General features: G+C 48.1%; 10 protein-coding genes across 10 annotated transcripts; 2 read left to right on the top strand and 8 right to left on the bottom strand.

Moving 5' to 3' along the window:
* Positions 1–1,004: 1,004 nt before the first annotated feature.
* On the bottom strand, positions 1,005–2,731 carry FMAN_11814 (uncharacterized protein; the record flags this gene model as incomplete). The annotated part of the gene is made up of 3 exons (XM_041824527.1): positions 1,005–2,013; positions 2,062–2,587; positions 2,641–2,731. 3 exons carry the CDS (start codon positions 2,729–2,731, stop codon positions 1,005–1,007), a joined length of 1,626 nt encoding a protein of 541 aa, XP_041689998.1.
* Positions 2,732–4,522: 1,791 nt separating this feature from the next.
* Positions 4,523–5,878, top strand: FMAN_11813 (uncharacterized protein; the record flags this gene model as incomplete). Its single annotated transcript, XM_041824526.1, has 1 exon — positions 4,523–5,878. One exon carries the CDS (start codon positions 4,523–4,525, stop codon positions 5,876–5,878), a length of 1,356 nt encoding a protein of 451 aa, XP_041689997.1.
* Positions 5,879–6,551: 673 nt separating this feature from the next.
* Positions 6,552–8,034, top strand: FMAN_11812 (uncharacterized protein; the record flags this gene model as incomplete). Its single annotated transcript, XM_041824525.1, has 3 exons — positions 6,552–6,976; positions 7,033–7,609; positions 7,708–8,034. The coding sequence occupies 3 exons, from the start codon at positions 6,552–6,554 to the stop codon at positions 8,032–8,034; spliced, it is 1,329 nt and encodes a 442-aa protein (XP_041689996.1).
* A 165-nt stretch (positions 8,035–8,199) lies between these two features.
* On the bottom strand, positions 8,200–9,124 carry FMAN_11811 (reductase; the record flags this gene model as incomplete). The annotated part of the gene is made up of 2 exons (XM_041824524.1): positions 8,200–8,366; positions 8,419–9,124. The coding sequence occupies 2 exons, from the start codon at positions 9,122–9,124 to the stop codon at positions 8,200–8,202; spliced, it is 873 nt and encodes a 290-aa protein (XP_041689995.1).
* Positions 9,125–9,507: 383 nt separating this feature from the next.
* FMAN_11810 (uncharacterized protein) lies at positions 9,508–11,280 on the bottom strand (the record flags this gene model as incomplete). The annotated part of the gene is made up of 3 exons (XM_041824522.1): positions 9,508–9,769; positions 9,822–11,197; positions 11,254–11,280. The coding sequence occupies 3 exons, from the start codon at positions 11,278–11,280 to the stop codon at positions 9,508–9,510; spliced, it is 1,665 nt and encodes a 554-aa protein (XP_041689994.1).
* A 336-nt stretch (positions 11,281–11,616) lies between these two features.
* FMAN_11809 (uncharacterized protein) lies at positions 11,617–12,650 on the bottom strand (the record flags this gene model as incomplete). Its single annotated transcript, XM_041824521.1, has 2 exons — positions 11,617–12,234; positions 12,282–12,650. 2 exons carry the CDS (start codon positions 12,648–12,650, stop codon positions 11,617–11,619), a joined length of 987 nt encoding a protein of 328 aa, XP_041689993.1.
* Positions 12,651–13,612: 962 nt separating this feature from the next.
* Positions 13,613–14,911, bottom strand: FMAN_11808 (putative norsolorinic acid reductase; the record flags this gene model as incomplete). Its single annotated transcript, XM_041824520.1, has 4 exons — positions 13,613–13,636; positions 13,687–13,959; positions 14,010–14,293; positions 14,341–14,911. The coding sequence occupies 4 exons, from the start codon at positions 14,909–14,911 to the stop codon at positions 13,613–13,615; spliced, it is 1,152 nt and encodes a 383-aa protein (XP_041689992.1).
* Positions 14,912–15,399: 488 nt separating this feature from the next.
* FMAN_11807 (probable hydrolase of the alpha/beta superfamily) lies at positions 15,400–16,437 on the bottom strand (the record flags this gene model as incomplete). The annotated part of the gene is made up of 1 exon (XM_041824519.1): positions 15,400–16,437. The coding sequence occupies one exon, from the start codon at positions 16,435–16,437 to the stop codon at positions 15,400–15,402; it is 1,038 nt and encodes a 345-aa protein (XP_041689991.1).
* A 478-nt stretch (positions 16,438–16,915) lies between these two features.
* On the bottom strand, positions 16,916–18,253 carry FMAN_11806 (uncharacterized protein; the record flags this gene model as incomplete). The annotated part of the gene is made up of 1 exon (XM_041824518.1): positions 16,916–18,253. The coding sequence occupies one exon, from the start codon at positions 18,251–18,253 to the stop codon at positions 16,916–16,918; it is 1,338 nt and encodes a 445-aa protein (XP_041689990.1).
* A 478-nt stretch (positions 18,254–18,731) lies between these two features.
* FMAN_11805 (uncharacterized protein) lies at positions 18,732–20,687 on the bottom strand (the record flags this gene model as incomplete). Its single annotated transcript, XM_041824517.1, has 1 exon — positions 18,732–20,687. The coding sequence occupies one exon, from the start codon at positions 20,685–20,687 to the stop codon at positions 18,732–18,734; it is 1,956 nt and encodes a 651-aa protein (XP_041689989.1).
* Positions 20,688–20,877: the final 190 nt, after the last annotated feature.

The following is a 20,877-nucleotide window of genomic DNA, read 5'->3' as shown; positions in this document are numbered from 1 at the left end:
AGCGTGCAGCAATCATGACCCTATTGTGGGGGAACTTTTGTGACACAATTCCACTGTTGAAACGAGGAACATGTTTGGTAACACTGCTATGTCATTGGCGGTTCTCATGGGCTATTTAGATACGGTAAAACTGTTAGTAGAAGAGTGGCCATCTTCATTACAGTATAGTAGCATAGACAGGTCAAATCTTCTTCACAAGGCAGCGCAGGAAAGCTCCTCACTAGTCACTTTCAAGTACCTCCTGTCAAAAGGGCTCGATATTCAGCAAAAGAACCACGACGGAATACCTATGCTTGCTTTCCCTTTGCTTCAAGGTAAATATGTCGAATATTTATCTCAGTCCCGGTGGTTCGATGGACCGTTACCTGATTGTGCACCGAGTCCAGAGAGTATTCTCAACAGCACCGTCATGCTTTGCACAACGAACCAGATCAGGCGTTTATACAAGTCCTTGCCACCGCGTGATGCAGGTGTTCTCGTAAATCTGAGGTGTAGACAACTAGTCTACTGCTAGACTTTGGAGCGGATGTGAATATGGTAGGGTCTTGGTTTGGGACACCTCTCATGTGCGCCATTACCATTGGGGATTTAGAGCTGGCCAAGCTGCTTGTCCGAAGAGGGGCCGATCTGGAGTATGCTGATGAGAGCGGAGAAATGGTTAGTGGTCTTAAGAAGAGTCTACCGCATCCCCACATCACTCGGTGGTTATTTGTTGGGAGGTTCCAAGATCAAAAGAGGCTGGGAGATAAAAGCCTTTAATGGTGAGTGCGCCATTAGGCCATGGAGTGGCAAAACAGAGTACACGACATTACTGAAAGGCGCTCATCGACGTCGTTGGGAAGAGTTGACTCTTGACTACTGTAAACGACTTGCTGAATAAAAACGAATATTGAGAGGCATTACAGCTTTCATGGAGTTTGTTTAGGAGTAGAACACTAGAATTATAAGTACTTTCTGTCCACGTTTGCCATGAAATTATATTCCTATTTACTAGACCAATATCTTTACGCTTGCTCCAGCTGACTGACCTCCACCTCCCGCTTCATCTCAGCCTTCTCATCCCTCGCCAAGATAGCCTCATTATCTGGCGCCAGCTTGTTTCCATAGCGACCAATCTTGTACCAAGGTAGAGAGAACAGCTCATCGGTGCTCTCAAGTGATCGTCCGGCCATCTCAGGAACAAATGCCCAAACCCAGATGAGACCGAGGATACAGACGGCAGCACAGAAGAAGAAGAATCCACTGCTGGTCATGTGAAGCAGCATAAGCGGAACAGCCTTGGTGTTACCGTACTGGTTCGCAAAGTGAAGACACATGGTGATGGAACTACCCAGGGCACGAAGGCGAAGGGGCCAGATCTCAGCGTTGACTAGATACTGGAACGAGTTCCAACCCATGGTCCAGCCGACACCAGAGATGTACAGCATTGCAATTGCGCCAACGCCAGCATGTTTCTGGGTGCTTGTCAAGGTTCCATCCTCGAGAGTCTTGGTACCAACGATGGCGAGGAAGATGGCAATGTACAAGACTGAGATAGTCTGAAGAGTAATACCAGCATACAGAGATCGACGTCGACCGATGAAGTCGACGAGGAAGAAAGCGCACGCATAGGCAGAGACCAGCTTGACGACACCGAGAATGCAAGTAGCGAAGAGCTTCTCGGACTGACCAGACTTTCCGAGAACACCAAAGAACTCAGCGGCGTAGATGGTGATGGCACTGGCGCCAGACCATTGACCCAAGAGCTGGGCCATAAAGCCAAGCATGAAGCGGTAGCGGTTGGCGGGGATTGTAAGAAGTTCACGGATCTTGCCCCATCGGGAGACACCGAGGATGGCCTCTTGCTCTCGCTCAAGTTGCTCGCGAATGCCGTACAACTCGGCTTGGACGAAAGGATGGTCTTCGGGGAGTTGTCGGAGCTTGCAGAGAGCCTTGGTACTCTCTTCATTTCGACCCTTCATGGTGAGCCAGCGAGGGGTTTCGGGGACGGTGAAGGATAGGATGAGAAGTAGTCTACCGAAGGTTAGCCGTTGAACATAAGAGCTAGGAAAGTTTACATACCCAGAGAAGCCAATGTGGCATGTTTGAGGTGCAACCCATTGGTATCGAGATGAGTCAGGCATGTTGATGGAAGCGCCCCAGTTGCTAAAGTACGCAACCATAACACCAAGGTAGACAGAACCAGCGAAAATGTTCGTGAGCATACCACGCACAGCCCGCGGTGCAGTCTCAGCAAGGTATGTTGGACCAACAACTACAGTCATGCCAATACCCAGGCCAGCAATGAAGCGTCCAGCTAGAACCTGTCCCACGCTTCCATGGCTCGTAACAACGATGATGAAGCCTACAAGCCACAGCACACAAAGGAATTGAAGTGATCTAACACGACCAATCTTATCGCAGAGGAAGAATGCAAGGAGTGAACCAGCAATAGAACCGATCTGAACCATGCTGGTGATGTTGGACTCGACTTGGGCTTGATGTTCTTCGGATCCGTGATTGAGGCCGAATTCGTCTTTGAAGCTCTTCAGCGTGACCATGCCTCCGACGAGACCTTCGTCAAGACCACGACTGGCACCTAGAACACCTTTCGAAGAAGTTAGCAATTGTCAAATCACCGACTGGGGCAGGCAGACGAACCGAAGACAAAGGTACTCCAGTATAAGCGCCAGTTCATAACCTCGCTAGGCGTATCCGCCATAGCGGCTCTGTTTCCAAGGGTGAACTTCATCTTTGCAGAATTTCTCAGCGATATCCTACTCGACACAAAGGTACGGAACATCAAAACATGTCCAAGGAGAAATAGGCATTGTATTTATGGTTAAGAAATATTGGGGATCGTCTCTACGACCAGCGGGGAAATACGGAGGCTTCTCCACGGTCTAGGCGTACTCTCCGCACCCTCCAGACGGATATCTCGTGCCGATTGCGGGGAATTCGCCACTTTATTTCTCCTCATTCCAACGGCATCACCGCGGAGATACCTATTTTAGTTCCCCGATAAAATTGTCCGTCCAATTGCAGCGAGATGATGACTGCTAGTGCTTCCCCGCATCTCACAGTGAGACACGGAGATATCCACGATGGCTTCGAGAACCAAACTCGGGACTTGCCATTGCATCTTTTTATAGAGAAGGAGGCTGTGAAAGGTGATAGGATGTTTCAACTACAGAAGATCTCGTATTGAGTGCTTTCATTGTACAAGTTATGACAGTTCCCGTCAAATGCCTCTACCCCAAATTATGGTGCCTTTTCGCACTTCTTCGCGGGTTCAGCCAAAGATCAACACGGATATCCGGCACATGGAAAGTGGATAGTGGAGTACGAACCGCCCGCAAACCCAAAGGTTCCCTGCTGAAAGAACAAAATTGAAGGGACAGACCGATAGTTCTAACCAATGGATTGTGTTTAATTACTGACTGCTTCTCAATGTTACATCTACTCGTGCGAGAAGACTCCGAGTTCACCCTGGAGATGCCGTGATGTGGGAAAGCATTCTGCCGATATGTGTAAGCAAGGTTTGGAGATGAGAAAAGGTCGAGCTATGCTTCTATTTAAGCTTCCCCAGAGATGAATGTCTGTTTGGTCGTTGTAGCGTTGAGTTGGGGTGGATGACGAATGGCATCCTCTGTTCATTTGGAGTTTCGCTTGAGGGTTTTGTATGAACTTGTGGTTTATAGCTGTTAATAAGACCAGTGAAGAACTTATGACAAAAGTTCGGCTTGTGCCGTTGCTAATTATAGAGGCAACTTATGCGGACTGGAGGAGTACAGGGTAATCAAGAAACATTATTTGCAGTAACCAATAACTCGCGCCATCAGGATCTGAGCTCTTGGGTCTGTTGAAAAATACCCAGTTATTCTTCTCACTTATATAAGAGATATTTCGTGATGTAGGTCTTGCTTCTGTTGGTTGATTCCTAGGTCAAACTGGTTTCGTCAAGCTTCAGAACAAAAAGTCGACCAAATTCCAGGCGCGATGTTAGACCAACAAGTTGACGCTCATATCGGCCGTATTCTGACCACAAATCCCCTATGAGACCGTATCCAGAATAATCTTAGCCTCACATCATGCAGTGCTATCTCTGTTCCTGAGCCATTTCCCCTATCATAATAACGCGAAGCATTTTCCTTTCTAACACTTGGTGATGGCCGACAAACACAACCAAGACTTCAGCTGCCCCCACCCAAAAATGATGTCAGTGCCCTGAAACTGGATCCCAGCCTCCCAACAGCCAATCATTGGCACGAACATGGCAAGCTTTCTCGATTAGGCAATTCAAAAGATCAAGGCATAACGATGATCGACATTGTCTCATAAGGCAAAGCCCAAAACAGCAAACCGTGTTGTCTGCCGCTGTCAACTTATCTCAAAATGGACTATCAAGACCTCACCCTGGTTTGATCTGCGGCAAGGCAGCGTCAGACAGGTCTATGACCTCTACAGAGACGCAGTATAAAGGCTGGCTTCTGAACCCCAGAAGTTAAATGACCTGGAGAGATTCTTAGTATCATTGGCAAACATGTCTTCTGATAATTCGACTTTGACAAAGGAAAAAGAGCCTGAAAAGGGACTCTTTCGATACTGGAAGCCATCCACAACGAATCAGCCTCCTCCTGATGGTGGACTAACAGCATGGCTCCAAGTCCTTGGCTCTTTTTTAATAAACCTCAACAACTTCGGCTTAGCAAACAGCTTCGGCGTGTTCCAAACATACTACGAAACGACTCTCCTTCGACAGCATTCTTCGTCTGCGATATCATGGATCGGTACCCTCCAAGTATCCTTGATCCTCATCATCGGTGTCTTCTCCGGTCCGCTCTTTGATCAAGGATACTTCTATCCCATCCTCGTCGTCTCGAGTCTCATGCTCACCTTTGCACTTATGATGCTGAGCTTATCGACGCAATACTATCAAGTCATGTTGACGTGGGGTGTCCTTGGAGGCATATGTACTGGGCTGTTGTACATCCCTAGCGTTGCTATGATCCCTCTTTACTTCACGACGCGCCGCGGTCTGGCTCTTGGCTGTGCGACGGCGGGAGGCTCCTTCGGCGGTATCATTTACCCCATCGTAGTCCGCCGCTTGCTGGACTCAGGTGGCTTTGGTTGGGCTTGCAGGACAATTGGTTTCATTACCTTCTTCACGCTGACAATAGCTGCCATCCTCATCAAGCCCAGCACACAAGCAGTCAAGAAGCCAACACGACAGCTCTTCGACAAGTCTATCATCAAGGACAAGGCCTTCATTTTCTTTACGTTGGCATCCTTCTTTATATGGTTGGGCTTCCTCGTGCCATACATCCTTACTCCCTCTTTTGGTCTTTTGGGTCTTGACCATCCCGTCTCGGAGGACCTTTCGTATTACATGTTGTCCGTTCTCAACGCCGCCCAAGCTCTAGGTCGAATCTTACCCGCAGCCATAGTGGACAAAAAGATCTTGGGAGCGGAGTCTATCCTCATGTTCAACGTCATGGTATCTGGCGTCCTTGCTCTGTGCTGGATTGCGGTCCACAATTTGGGCGGCTTCACTGTCTTCCTTATCCTATATGGCTTTTTCTCTGGTGCGGTCACGACTTTGCCTGCGTTCATCATCCCCTACCTATGCCCTTCACTAGCTGTCATCGGCACTCGAATGGGCATCGTCTACGGTGCGGCTGGGTTTGGAGCATTGATTGGGTCTCCGATTGCGCTGGCGGCTGATGAGGCCCACGGCGGTCAGCATAACCGTGCATTCCTGGGTGCGCAGATTTGGAATGGCGTGACCATTCTTTTCGCGTCATGTCTTTGCGTGTATCCTCTCTGGGAAGCTAGAAAGCGACGGCACATGAAGGAGATGGCTGATGCTAAGGCAAAGCAGGGTAGTAACAGTGCTTAGATTTATCAAAAAGGGAATAGAAGGAGAGGTTCCTTTCAATCTTTGGATGTTTGAGCGTTGTCAGTCTCAAATTCACGAACTTCTACCAGGCCACGACCCAAACAACAAGTCGGCTTATGACCCTCAATCTGCCCGTGCACCGACTGCCAAAAGCAATTAATTGGAGTGCAGGTAGTCTCTTCTTATACCAGTCACGTAGTTAGTCATCTGAACTCTAGTGTAGCAAGTTTGTGGCATAGAAAATAGGCTCGAAGGCGAAAGCGATGAGATTGCTGAACAGAAGCGCTTCGGTGAAAGCATGGGGACTGTGTTGCAGCCTGTACTTCTTTCCAGGACTAAAGAAATAATAACAATGAATATTTCCTCATCATGAGATTCGTGCTTCTTTGGCATGTCTGCTCTGAATAGTCTTGTCTTAGCCGTCGAAATATCCTTGTGCACCGACCTGCGCAGATGCATTGAGTCATAGGCATAAGATTCAGTCAGCAGTCTCATTAAGAGGGCATATCGAAAAATCAGGCTGCACAGTTCAACAACGTGATTGGTTATTGAGACGCCAAGGCAGACAACAGGGCAGCTTAACCCCTCATCTAATTCCTGCTGTTGGAATGAACAGCTTTGACATTTCATTGCTGACCATTTGATATCAAGTTTGTTGACACGGTTGATCACCATGGACCCTCTGCCTATTATCGCCAGTATTGCAGGCATTGCAACGGCAGGTACATCACTCTCAAAAGCGATATACCACTTTATCTCCTCGACGCGCGGTGCCTCGCGTGAGATGGCTGACATAGCGCGCAATATCTCAGATCTATCTTGTATTCTTTCAGAACTTCGTCGCGTACTTCAAGAGAGTGCCGATCTGTGCAGTCGCAAGCTTCTTCGTCGGATAAAGTCGGCAACTCGGCGTATTTCCGCGATACATGATGACATTTATGAGCTCATGGACAGCATTAAGGGCTTTCAAACCTTTAGATGGAGCCTGAGGCGGTCAGAAGTGCAGTACAAGCTTACGCTCATTGAGAGCCATAAAACTGCTATCCAGTTGATGCTCAACATTTTAATTCTTGCAGCGAGAACAAGAAAGGAAGCACAGTTAGTAGTCTCTCGAGTCATATTATGATACTATGATGGCCAATATTCTTTTGCAGATCTCAAGTTACTCAGACAACTTCGGCCAGCGAAGATAAGCCCAACGAACCAGCGTCAGAGCTCCCTCTCCTTCGCCAGCAGTCGGAGACTCTCGCCTACGCAGCCTCTCATTGTCTTGTTGATCTCTCGGAAAACCAGGATTTTGAGACTAGCCGAACATCAAACCAGCCAAAGACCGATTACGGCAGTGATAATGACGATGCCACGGGGCAGGTCCAGATCCGTGGCCATGGATCATCTGACGGGACAGGCAGATGGCTTTTTGAACTTATCTTCGAAAACTACCCTAAGAACGGTAATGATTCAGAGACTAATGAACAGGATAGCGGTGGAAAAAATGAGAGTCCAGCGTCTGATAGAACGGACCTCGTGGTGCGAACGCCAGCGGAATTGCAGATAGCCATTTACGAACCGGGAGCAGGTCAAATTCTTATCGACAGACTTTTAGCAGACTGGACATGTCTTTCTAACCCCGAGGTTACCAGGACCTTTGTGCGCAAACCTGAAACAGAAAATGTTAGACCTCGTAGTCCCGCTTCCGCACAAAGCGATGCAGTCATCCGTTTCAAAGACGCCGTGGGTCGAAAGTTCACGTTTCCATATAACCTTATCAAGAAATGGGAGGCATGTTGTATCTTCCTATCTCGACAACGTCTTGATACTGACTGCCGCAGGGCATGGAGGAGGTTATCAGACAAGCGTTCGTGCAAGTCGAAGGGCTTTACCAACCCGTCCTTGCACGCCATTATATTCTTATGGGCCCTGACGGTAACATGATATACCCAGTAATGTGGGAAAGCACTGTTGAACCAGGAATGGAAATTATAATGCTCATGTCGATGCCGTCTTCCTTTTATCCTAATCATAAACCGAATCTTGAAAGTAAGAAGGTCAAGGTTCCTGCGAGAAGGGGAGAGAAGCTTGAATCAAAGAATAAGGAGCCTTCATCTTTAGTATCTTTTTTGATGGGTCGCGGGGAGTATAAATCTCATCATCGATAGCCGACGTTGATGATACGCTAAGGGTCTTGGAAATGTATACGAGATCAGCGAATTGGGAGATCCATGCAGATTTCTTGTAAATGCCATAAATATTCTAGCACTACTCAACTAACTGAGCCTTTGTGTACGTGGTGCTCATGTGAGGTGATTCGAACTAACAAAGTCCTACATATCAACCCCATTCAAAGTGATTCTCAACAGCATAGTCGATTTGATCTCTTTTGCTCGCGCCTGAAGCTCTTGAGCGTCCCAGTTCGCCCAGACGAACTTGCCCTTCAAGAACTCAGATTCCTCTGACGCAAGCCATACCATAAAGTGAGCTGGCAGCTCCACTGATCTTGTTAGTTTCGGACGTAATAATGGGAGACGAATATGGGGGCAAACCTGTATCGAAACCAACACTGAGGTCGGGATTGATTCCTGTCGCAATGATCCCAGGTTGGATGCTAACGACATGGATATGTGGGTTCTCGAACGCGAAGTAGTCAACCATCTTCAAAGCGGCTGCCTTGGCGGCGGCGTAACTGAACACACCAGGGACTTCAGCCATTGGGGTCCAGTGACCTATCCCAGAGCCGACGTAGATGACCTTTGCACCTGGGGCTGCGAGGGGGAGAAATGCTTGGAGAGAGTTGAAGATGCCGATGACATTAATCTCAAGACCTTGGCGGAGCTGAGCTTCGTCATAGCCGTAGACTGGACCAGCCTTTGGTAACATGCCAGCATTGGCGATGAATATGTCGATCTTGCCAATTTTATCAACGATGTTCTTGAGCGCGGTGCTTATGGACTCAAGCTTGGTGGCATCGCCAGTTTCGAATAGAACCTGGGCCGAGGGGTTGGCAGCTTGAATAGCCTTTAATGAAGTTTCGAGACATTCAACCCTTCGGCCGACAATGGCGATAGATTTGGCGCCAGCTTGAGCAAAGGCGATGCCAGTAGCTTGACCAAGTCCGGTGCCTCCACCAGTGATGACAACGTTCTTGCCAGCAGCTGAGAGCTCCGGTCTTGTTGGTGAGATGAATGGGTATGGCTCAGCATGCCAGGACTTGGTAAATGATGTGAATCCTGGTAGTGGGAGAGGTGCCATTGTGTAGGGGGAAAATGGAAGAAATTGGCAAGTAGTGAATAGGTTGCTGTTGGGGAATTTTCGTTCCTGGGTGCGACAATTATATAGGCACCGCACCCCCGTATCGGGTGGATACTAATAAAGCAGAACAGGTTTATTTCTATTTCATTCATAAGCATGATGTCTGTTATTCTTCCGCGGAACATCTCTTCAACGTTATATCTATGATATGATTCAGCTGGCTGTTCCGCGGAGGATGGGGTACGGCATCATGGCAACATGTATTTAAAAGACACCACAACATGTTGCACGGATGAGGCACGTAGGGCTAAGCATCATCTCAATATAAGCGTTTTATGAATGATAAATCTATTGCTATCTTCACTCTGATATCATTTAAATTCTCAGCTACATGTTGCTTCTAGCCAATCCACATTCTGTACAGCATTCCGAAATGACATCTCGCGGGAGTTCTTCAGCAGCTCATCCCACGAATGACGTAAACGCTTTAGTTGTGGAAGCGGTGCTTGCAGGATTATATCATCCAGAAAGCTAAACGCGGGGTCGATCAACTGATCATCTGTCCCGGCCTTTGTATGCCAAGGGTTGAAGAGGCTATTGGCTGTTAGGCATACCGCCGCAGAGATGTAAGTACATGCAGTCATCCTAGAAGCTCGAGATTAGCTGAACTGCCAGTAGATTGAAAGAAGGGGCTTACCAGATAAATGCAGGATCTTTACGATTAATAGCTATGAACAGTTCGATGTATTCGCGAGACTCATGAACAAGCTTATGCCAACCCACTGGCAACCGTGGAGCTGTAACTGCCTCTTGCTCGACTGCTTTTCTTCCAAAATCTTGAAGACTTGGTATCCATTGTGCTTCCATGGCATGAGCTTTGCAGACAACACTTCGACAAGTGAGATGGCTTGAGTACAAAACACCAAAGGCCCTCTGTAGGTTTGCATTCCCGCTTTGAGTGATGGCACTGGGAGAAAACTCGAAAGGGATTCGAGCAAGCCAATCATCTAGCATCTGGTGAATTCGGGTCACGTTATCAAAACGGACGTAGACGTCGGATGCGGTGGGGGACTTGGATAGCATTGCTTCATAAACTTCGCCTTGTATATGGGCAAGTTGCACACGTGACAGAAAGAAGCTGAAGCTAGATAAATTGTCAGCTGTGTATAGCATACCAGCTCCATCAGCGGGTGTAGCCGATGGCCAATCAATGCTGATGTCATTTTGGCTCTGAATAGGAGGTAACTTTGTGCGCATCGATATGTCTCGGTCGAGGATATAAGCGATCCAGAAGACTCGATCTCGCTCCAAAGTTTCGGAAGCACTCAGATGATCAGAATTTGATCTCGAATGCAGTTGCAGCCCGTGAGCAAGACGCAAAGCAATGGGTATCAGAGCCGAAGCTGGTTTTAAGTCTGATGTCGCTTGTAACAACACGACCATCCCGACAATGGTTTGGACGTCTAGAAGACTTGAATCTCCCAACATGATATCATTAAGAACTGATTGAGCCTTGTTCATAAAGTGCAGGGTACTGTAGTTGGGTGGCTTCTCCTCGTCTGGGATATGGCGATATGCTAGGGAGAGAACCACGTTGATGGCCGCCCAAGTCGATGTATCTCGCTGATGGGGCTGCTCATACCATGAATTGACCCGGGATAGAAGTCTCTGTGGATGAAAGAGGGGGAGGATAGTGTTGAAAGTTGCAAGGAATTTGTTGACTCCGGATAAGACCTCGTGTTGAGGAGGTAACTCAAGGCCCAAATCAAGAGAAGCCCTTCCAGAGTAACTGACGTCATATTCGCCCAGACGGGACCGATCACCTTGGCTAACAATTTTCTGTGTTAATCGTTCTTCAAGCTCCTTTATTCTTTGCTGCGCTTCATCAAGACTCGTCTCAAGCGATTGCACCTGAGACTGTAAAGCCGCCGCGGTCCTCTCGGGTTGTTTTCTGATTGCAGCTTTACGACTCGTAGCTTGAAAAGTACAGTCGGATTTATACAGAACGCAATGGGAACATCGAGGTTTCTGTCCGTCGCACCGAATCCGCTTGCGGTAGCAGACGTCGCAAGCCTGTCAGATGCTGTCAGCATTTTTCCTACCTTGGCCAGGAAGACACGGCGGCAAACCTTTCTGGTCATTTGTGCTGGCGGCATGTTTAACGCTATGGTTAAGAATGAGGGAAGGAAAAATGAGTGATTGGGAGAGTTGATGCTGACATGGGCTTATCTTGTCTTCCGCGGAAGCAGTGCTGACAAATTGATCTCTATTCTGATTGGATGCGCTTTGAGGCTAACTTGCGACGGATGACGAATGATATGGTCTATTTCAGCTCTATCTGTTACAACTCCTTTCCTCAACACAAATCCATCTAAAAACAACTCTATCCCAACTAACATACATACACCAACTACCCGATACACATACAGAAACTGTCCAAACACGAACTCCTCAAGATCACTCGTTCCTTAACTCAGACGTCACCTTGCTGGTTAAATGGTCCATCCATCAAGAGCCTCAACATCGGTATAAGCAGCGAGGTTGATGTAGTGAACTTGGCGTGTTCCACCACGACCAAACTGCTCAGCCGTGCTGTTCAGCAAGAAAGCCGAGGTAGAAGAGTTCAAGTTGAGCAGACCAGGAAATTGCTTGTTGAACTTATTAAAAATAGCCTGAGGCGTAAAGTGATCAAGACCCTTGGCCTCAATCTCCTTCTGCCAATACTTCAGATAAGTACGTGTATGATCAACATCAATTGAGCAGCCAAACTTCTTGTTAGACAGACTGTGACCGGGAATGACGACATTTGGCTTGAGGTAGTCGACCAAATCGAGGGTTGACAGCCAAGATTCTGTGAGGGCCTTGGTTAAAGAATCGGCGAGCCAGAGGTGCATGTCGTGACCGTACACGGAGTCTCCAGCAATCAAGGTCTTGATAGAGGGGATCCAGAAGAGTGTTTCGTCGACGGTGTCGCCTGTGAGAGGGTTCAAGAAGTGGATTGGCGTGGCTTCGTCGCCGGGCAGGGTAAAGAAGGAGAAGTCGTAAGGCGTAGGAAGATGAACCTTGTTGACGATGGACTTTTCACCCAGAACACCCTTCATCAGCTTGACCTGTTCAATGTTAGTAATTGCCACCATCATGGTATCGTCCTTCGTACCTTGTGAGCTGCCTCCTTCTTGATCTCAGCCGCAGCCTTGGAATTGGCATAGTACTTGGCCTCCGGAAATCGCGACAACAGTGCACCACCACTGAGGTAGTGATCAGGATGGAAGTGAGTGGTGAATGCAGCGACAAGTGGCTTGTCGGTCGTGTTGCGAACCCAATCGGCGAGGGCTTCTGCTCCTTCAATTGCCATGGGCAGGTCGATCAGTACGGCGGCTTGAGAGCCAATGATCAATGAGGAGACCATGTCGAAAGAAGAGCCATGGTTGATAAAGGTTTCAACACGGAGACCGGAGTGGTTGATTGCTCTGGCGCTGATCAGTCCAATCGACTGCAGTGCCAGGACGATGGTTGTAAGACGCATGATTGGGGAAGATATTGAGAATGTTTGTAAGTTGACTTGTAGGTCTTTGCTGTGATTGCTTGATCGATTGCTGTGTAGATGTTGTTTTTGATTGCGGCATGGTAGTTCTATATATACAAATTCGTGATGTTTCTCAATTTACTGAGCTTCGACATGTCGTCAATGCCACTTAGAAGCAAAGTGGGAGGCATCGTGAGGTAGTGGGTCCATTTCTAAGCCTTAACTCCACATCTCCCCACTGCGGCATTCGACTGGAACACCGAGATCAATCTACCGACTCATAGCGCATCAAGTACCGCATTTCTCCGTCTAATGAATTGACGCTCTCATAGGAAATAAATTCCATAGTGTTGACATGGCGTCAAAGCACATTGCATCCATCCAAGTAGTGTTAACAACTGTCGCCATCCACACAATGGTACTGTACCTCGTATACCAATTCCATACGCTGAAGTTATCACAACCTACTTGACGACAGCACAATCGTAGTCTATGCTCTCATCGTGACCGCTCTTTGGCATTTTTCTACTCATTTGCTTCAGCGAGCAGTATGATGGGGTAGCCGGGTATGAGGCGCCGGAATGAGAGACGTCGCAAATACAGAACCCATAGAGCCTAGGCAAGAATTAATTAAAGGCTCCAATGACGAGCGACGGCAACCGTTCCCGAAAATGACTTCGTCCAGACCGTTGGAAGCCCGCAAATTAAGCTTTATTAGACTGGTCTGTCGTTGGCGTCTGTCAGGGCGGCCGCCAACGAACATGACCCTGGACACAGCAAAAGAAATCACCGGTTTGTCATTACCGAGCGGGATAGCTTCATCGGATATCCGACGCTTTCAGAAGGAGTGGAGCAACCTGATACCTAGACTTTGTTCGTGAATAATTTCGTGTATCTACACAACAAAAAATCCCATTTGGCAAAAGAAATGTCCGTCTTCGCCCAAATCCTTGCAACAACATCTAACAGTTCCTCGGTTGGTATGGCTAAAAAGAAGTTAGCTCACCGACCCATTTAAAGACTTTTGAAGACTTACCAGGCGCTTGGGAGGGGCATCGATCCAAGCTGACATTTGGTATTGCTGATTATCTGCAGGCGTCCAGGATAAGTCGTATTTGACCGGCTGCATATACTGGGTAAAGTTCATGGGGTACCCTGGATTGTAAGGAGATGCTTCGTGAATCTCATCTATGTCCGCTTTCGAAAGTCTAATCTTCAGGGCATCAGGCATAGCCTTGATATGTTCAACCGTATTGACTCCTACGATGGGGAACACGTATGTGGATTGGTGGAATAGATATGCCAATGCCTCTTTGAGTCAGCTCTTCGCTCGACATAAGCACAATCTCATGAACTTACGATAGCCTGTAATGTAGTTCCCTTCCGGTCGGCGATTCTTTCCAGGGCCTCGCTGGTCTTTATCGCGACCTCCGATATCTGAGACTTTGGTGCATCTGGATCAGCCTCTCTTTCTTTTCTTTGCTGGGCTGTGAGTAGCGACCCAGTGCCCAGTGATCCCCAGGACACAATCGCCATGTCCTGGTCCTCGCACATTGGGATCACATCGCCTTCCATGTCGCGAAAAGCCGCATTCCAATTGCCCTGATAGATGGAGAATGGAGTCAAGCCATGCTGTTTCGCGTCTGTCTAAATTAGCACCATTATTCATCGGCAGGGCTGCGAGACTTACAGGCATTGGCTTTGACAACAATCCAGGATGGGGTATTGCTGATACCAAGGTAAAGGACCTTTCCCTGCATAACGAGAACATGAAGACCTCTCATTACCTCCTCTACTGGCGTCGCATAGTCCCACCAGTGAACATACAAAATATCGATGTAGTCTGTCCTCAACTTCTTCAAACTGTCGCGCACCGAGACATGCATGCTCTTTGCAGAGTTACCTGTGAAGTTTGACTGTAAAGGCTCAGGATTGTCGCCGAACGCACGATAACCTGCAGTATACTTTGTCGCAATCACCATTTGATCTCTGACATCGCGTTCCTGCATCCACTGTCCGATGAGTGTCTCTGACATCTGGTTGTTGTAGTTACTCGCGGTGTCGATAAAATTGCCGCCCATATCGTAGAAAGCATCAAGGAGGGCAAATGGCTCTTCATTCTTGCCGGTGTAGAATTTCCACTCGTGGCCGATGCTTATGCCACCGAGACAGATTGGTGAAACCTTGACTCCAGCCGTGGGGGAGAGGATGCGATGGAAACCAAGAGGGGTCTTGGGCTTGGGGGCAGTTGGGAATCCCATAGCTTCAAAATCGTGCGAATGGGTAGAGTATAAGATTACGAAGATATTTGAAATGATAGTTGGAAAAAGATCTCGAGAAATTTGCTGTTTAAAAAACCCACACTTGAGAATGTCATATTGAATGATTATATTCCGATCGCATCATATACTGCATGCCATCTGCACTAATGCACCTTGCTTACACGCTACAACCACTGTGATTTTTGGCGCTAATGCAAGTTGCTGATACAAAACTGGGGCTTCTACTGAGTTACAGGCGATTGGCAATGACATGTCCGAAAATGGGACATCTTTTGAATAGATATGGTGTCTTGAAGATGATGAGAAGATACTTATATTTGTTTCTATAGTCGAAGGAAGAGTCGTGTCGAGAAAAGTTGAGGGTGTTGTCTGCATTGAGCATATGACCCAGAGAAGTAAACAAAAACACGCCAAGAATGCGTTGGCGCGACCAATGAGGATACGAAAGTCTTTATCTCATACAGGCTTTAAACGAGGTTCTCCTGGAAGAATTCGTTGAGCTTAGAAAAAGGAATAACCTCAGTGCGATCATAAAGATCGGTATGACTAGCTCCACGAACCCAGTAAAGCTCTTTAGGTTCACCAGCCGCACGATAAGCGTTCTCGCTAAATTCCCTCGAGTGCGACTGATCGCCAGAGATGATGAGAAGTGGACGAGGGGAGATAATTTCAATGTCGTTGAATGGATAGAAGTTGAGGAACTTGACGTTGGTGATGAGTGAAGGGTGAGTAGTCTGGTTGCGCTGCCATCCCTCGGGAGTAAACTCGCCGCGAACGGTGCGGTAGAAGTCGAAGAACTCACGGGCGACATCATCAGACTGGCTTGTGAGTTCGTTTGGAGTGCCAACGACGTATCCAGTCGGTGCTCCGTCGACTTCAGCCCATCGACGCTGTGATGCATTGGCGATGATTGCTCTGCGCTGCTCTACCGACGTAGCTCCTCTCAGACCCTGGCGATTCACGGTGCCCATGTCATACATGGAAACAGTAGCGATAGCTTGGATCCGAGCGTCAATCTTGGCCGCATTGATGACAAATCCCCCGCTTCCACAAATTCCAAGCGCACCGATGCGATCGCGATCAACAAAGTTGTAAGTACCCAGATGATCGACCGCAGCGCTGTAGGCCTCAGTATAGAAATCGGGCGATACGATATTCTGGGAACCGTCGCTTCTGCCCCAGAAGGGGAGATCGAGGGTCAGGGTGATGAAGCCCTCCTCTGCCAGCTTCGTAGCGTACAGGTTGGCGGACTGTTCTTTGACCGCGCCCATGGGATGGCCGACGACAATGGCGGGGGAGCTGGCATTGAGGCTTGCGTTCCTGGCGGTGAAGAGATTGCCGACAATGGTAGTGTTATAAATAGTGTTGAAGTGGATGGGCTGGATAGCGACGTCTTCGCTACGGTAGAAGTTGTCGGCGCCGTAGGAGAGGTTCTGCGCGGAGGCTGGCATCACAGCTGCAAAGGCCACGATGCCTTGGGCCGCGTAGTTGAGGATGGACTTCATGACGGACTTTTTCAGTGTAGTCACTGAATGAGAAGTGTGATGATGGATGTCTCCAGTCCACACAGGAAATAATAGTTATATATTCCTCATATCCTGTATGTCTATGTTCCCACGTTGAAGATGCGTCATGACAGTGGATGAACCAAACCAGGCCGCGTACTTCACCATCGTCAATTTCGAGGCTTGGCTATGCCAAGCCGTTCCAGTTGATAAGTTTTGCCGAGCGTTTGTCCGATGTATTCTTAAAATCATCAAGAGCAAGGCAAACTTGTGCAGGCGGAGACAAGAATTGTGTCTGTGTTACCGCCGGGAGTGGATCCTTAAATGTCAGCAACTTGCATTAGCGCCGGGCCTCAAGCGGGATGGAAGATTCCAAGGCACGTCATTACACGGGTTGCCATTCAACCTTAATCAAATAGTCTAAACAAACGCCCGAGGGCTGTGCAGTGATAATCTGCAGACTGCTGAGCCTTTATGATCAAACTCTACCCCCCGTCAACAAACCATCGCTCTGCCGCGGCGTGTTCATCAACGGATAATACTCCAGCCCACTCTCCTGGCTCGGCATAGACGGCGGTACAGCATCATGTACCTGCCCAACATCAGAGCATCTCTCACACGGAGCCGTCTCCTGATTCTTCTTACCAAGACAGAACTCCGCTGAAAGCTTATAGAGTTGCCATACAACTTGGAGTAGCACAAGATCAGCTACAATGATAGCAACGATGAGATTCCCCGCCGGTTTGAGCCGCGGGACCTGACAGATGTACGTTGTCGCGATGACAGATGGCGTAATACCCAGGCTCCCCGTCGTTTTCTTCAAGGCGCTGTAACTGTCGTTTGCGGGACCTGATCTCAGATTCGCCATGCGGGCCGTTGAGAAGTTTTCCGTGTAGCGTGTCAGCAACTTGGTGTCAGTGAGGATGTTGGATTTGGGGCCTGCTTTCTGCCCGAGATCAACGAGTATTGTGGAATAAGCCGCTTTTGCTAGAGAGTCTGCTTTTGTCCAAATATTCGGGTAAGTGTCGCTCTTATCTAGGGCCTTTGCCGTTAAGGGAAGCGGCAGACTTGGGCAACAGGCCACTTCATTGATTCTGCTACCGTAGAAACGATAATCGAGGCTGAAGAAGCCGGGGTCATCAATACGAGGGTACGTGTCGTTGATCATGAAAGAAACGGTCCCCTTGTTGAGTTCTATCTTGTCATCATCGTCTTTGATAGCCCCGCGCTGATCCTGGAGCATCAGTGTCACTTCTCCCCAGAACGTCGACATCAGGGACTCGCCCCACCAGAGGCTAGCTTGCGTTGTCTTATTGCGGCTAAGGAACCCAGTACCGAGAAACTTGCCGAGGCTATCAAAGGAGACGGTCTCAGGAACGTAGTCGTAGGTTTGTGTCATATTGAAGAAGACTTCTCCAGCGGGCGTGTCAATCCTGCACGAGATGTACGACCGTATAACTGCGCCCCATTCGCAAAAGCCGATCTGTTTTCCGGCTCTGTCTAACGAATCAAAGTCGATTTCCACGGAATGAACAGAGCAGTCCTGCAGGATATTTCTGTGATACGTGAGGGCCGGCGAAATGACTCGTTGTTCTTCTTTTCCCTTCTCCCAAACGCTTGTCAACGTGTACGTCAACGCCGTGTTGTTGGTAAAGAAATCGCTGTTTACTGGTAACGTGGCGGGCTGGCATTTGGGCTGTACTTTGGTGGTCAGGAAGGATGGGTAGCGATGCAGCAAGCCACGCCTGGAAACAGTCGCATTTGGGTCCAAAGAGTTCTGCACGATGAGTTCATAGCTACTCGAAGCAAAGTTCATCAAAGTGAAGAGCGCGATGAAAACGATACCCCCAATGACAGCGACTGGTGTGAACCAGCGGAAGGGAAAGGGTTGGGTTATGGGGTAACTGAAATATGACTTATGCTCCATGGTCGGTGGTAATTAGACCTGATGGCCGCGATCAAAGATGTGGCATTACTTTTATGTACTGAAGACCGAAATCAGGCTGTGAATAAGTCCTTGACTCCAAGATAACGGCTTTTTCAGCTGTGTCCTACAACCAATCAGCTGTTCGCTTTTCATGCAGCTTACTGTCGTTTCAGTCCCGATTGGGGGCCTCACATATTTCTTTCTATAAATATCTTTTAGCTAGTGGCTCAGGAGCTATCAGGCATGGGTTCGACCCTGTCTTCTACCTAGTCAGCAAGATATAAATACCTCAAAGTCGTAAGACTAAATTGTGACTGGACTAATCTGAGTTCAAGAGCCTCTATGAGCGTAGCAAGTCTTCTATCTTTCATCTTAAACGGAGCCATTTCTCAATAGCACTTTCGTCATCCAAAGCCTCTCCATTCATCAGCCCATTAACAAAAGACTCCCCCAGGAACAAATAATCTTCACCAACACCGTCCACCGGTCGCACAACAAAAGGCGTGCATCCACCATAAAGAACACAAACATGGTCTCCAGGCTTCATTGACATAGGCCCGATGCCAACGGACCCTAATTCCGTTATGAAAAACATCCGATCTGCTTCCATCGCATCTTTGAAGCTGTTAGGTGTATCCTTTCGACCCGTGGGTGGTGGAATCTTTAAACCCTTAACCAGCTCGACAGATGAGTCAATTTCATCTTCGTTATCGTAGACTTCTGTCAGTATATCTCTTAGTTGCTGTATTTCTTCCTTATCGTCGAAAAGCGCCTGTCTTTCGGGTGTTGGTGGGTGAACCTGAAGCACACGATGTAGGAGCGTGATGAGAGTTCTTGTCTCCTCTTTCTTATCCTGAGAAACAAGAAGTCGTAACAGAGCAGATGATAGGTACTCTTTGAAATCCAATAGGTAGAGGTTTGTATCCATACGGGCTGTCAATGCTCTCAGTAGTAGTGTAATCAAATCAGCACCGTTTCTCGCAAGAATCACGTCTTCATGTTGCATCATCATCTCATACGCTTGTAAGATCCAGGTAATAGGGCTCCATCCTAATGAGTCCAGAATCATCTCCTCTGAGAGGCGTGGATCTATTTCCCAAGCCTTGGCCTTGGCTTCCTCCCATAAATCTGCACTTGGCGTAAACGGCATTATCGCTATGACGACAGTATCAACATGTATTCCCCGCAAGGTCAATACTCCTTGATCTGTATCTTCGCCCATTTTGGCTTTGGAGTCTTTCGAAGAGTTATGTGTTCTGTCTTGGAAATGTATTGGCTCTTTATGCAGGCTATGAAACCACGGAACCCATAAAGGCCCTGTTTTCATATCGAGATTCTGAACCGTGGAGAAGCGCAGGATGTCAAGTTTCCCGGTTACAGCGATGTTTGTGCGCACGAAGTCTTGGTAAACTTCCAGAACAGGCTTATTGTAATCTGCCACGATGTCGTACCCTGTCTGGTCTGCGAGCCCGATGAATGCATATATTTTATCGCGGGGATCTGATGCCTGGTGTCCCATGAACCTGACCACCAAATAAGACCACTCTTTGCTTTGATGGTTTCCTACCAGGAGCATGGCCGCGTTTTTCACAGCATGCACTGTAGCGGAAATTTCCAATACCCTAGGTATCAAAAGCCAACCTACTGTAGAGCTGCGAAAGGTCTCACCAGGGATAATGATTCTCCCCCATAGGATCCTACAGGATTTCGCTACGGCGATCTCTTGGACGATCCACACTCTTGAGAAGTATGGAAGGGCGAGCATATTATGGAAGGCTACCCAGGTCGGAAAATCTTTTTTCGGCAGGCCGAGAGATTCCAAGGCGTTATCGCCAACAGGGTCGGTGCTTTTCGTCGTGCCAGGCCAACTATCAGATCCCATTATGGAGATCATGTCAGCAACACGGGCAGACTCGGGTGACTCCGTTGCGCCCAACCAAGCGTTGACGAGCTGAGCTTTGCTGTATATATCTCTCATGATACAGACTTGTTGAGATCGTTCCTGTAGATCATTTTGGTTGATGCAGATTTGGTCGACCCAGATCGAGCGACAATCGCTTATTTCCCGCAAGCGATGCAAAGCTCCGTACAGATTGACAGTAACGAAGAAGTTATGACCATTGCATTGAATCGATTTGCCATTGGTCGTAGCTGGAGGTCCCCATACGTAGCTCAAAGCTTGATACGAAGGTGCCGTTTCCAGTGAGTGCAATCTCAGTGTACATCTGACAGTGCAATTGCTGTCGCCATTTTCGATCTCAAGGAGCCGAAATGATTGAGGGTTGGGTAATTTCTCGTAGGGGAAATTCTGATTTATCGCCATGTCATCGGTTCTGCTGTAGTTGTGGAATGATAAGATGAGTCTTAGTTGAAGAGAGTGAATCATGTATGTCTAGGAGGCTCAGCTTTCAGCTCTGTTAGTGCCTGTGGGCGATTGGTCGACAGAGGTTGAAAGGCATTATGGGGTCTTGGCAGGCGTTGCACAAGGCACTATCACTCAAAATTTCACCTTG

Source organism: Fusarium mangiferae (genome assembly GCF_900044065.1).
Source record: "Fusarium mangiferae strain MRC7560 genome assembly, contig: FMAN_scaffold018, whole genome shotgun sequence".
NCBI lineage: Eukaryota > Fungi > Ascomycota > Sordariomycetes > Hypocreales > Nectriaceae > Fusarium > Fusarium mangiferae.
This window is presented reverse-complemented; position numbering and strand designations above follow the sequence as displayed.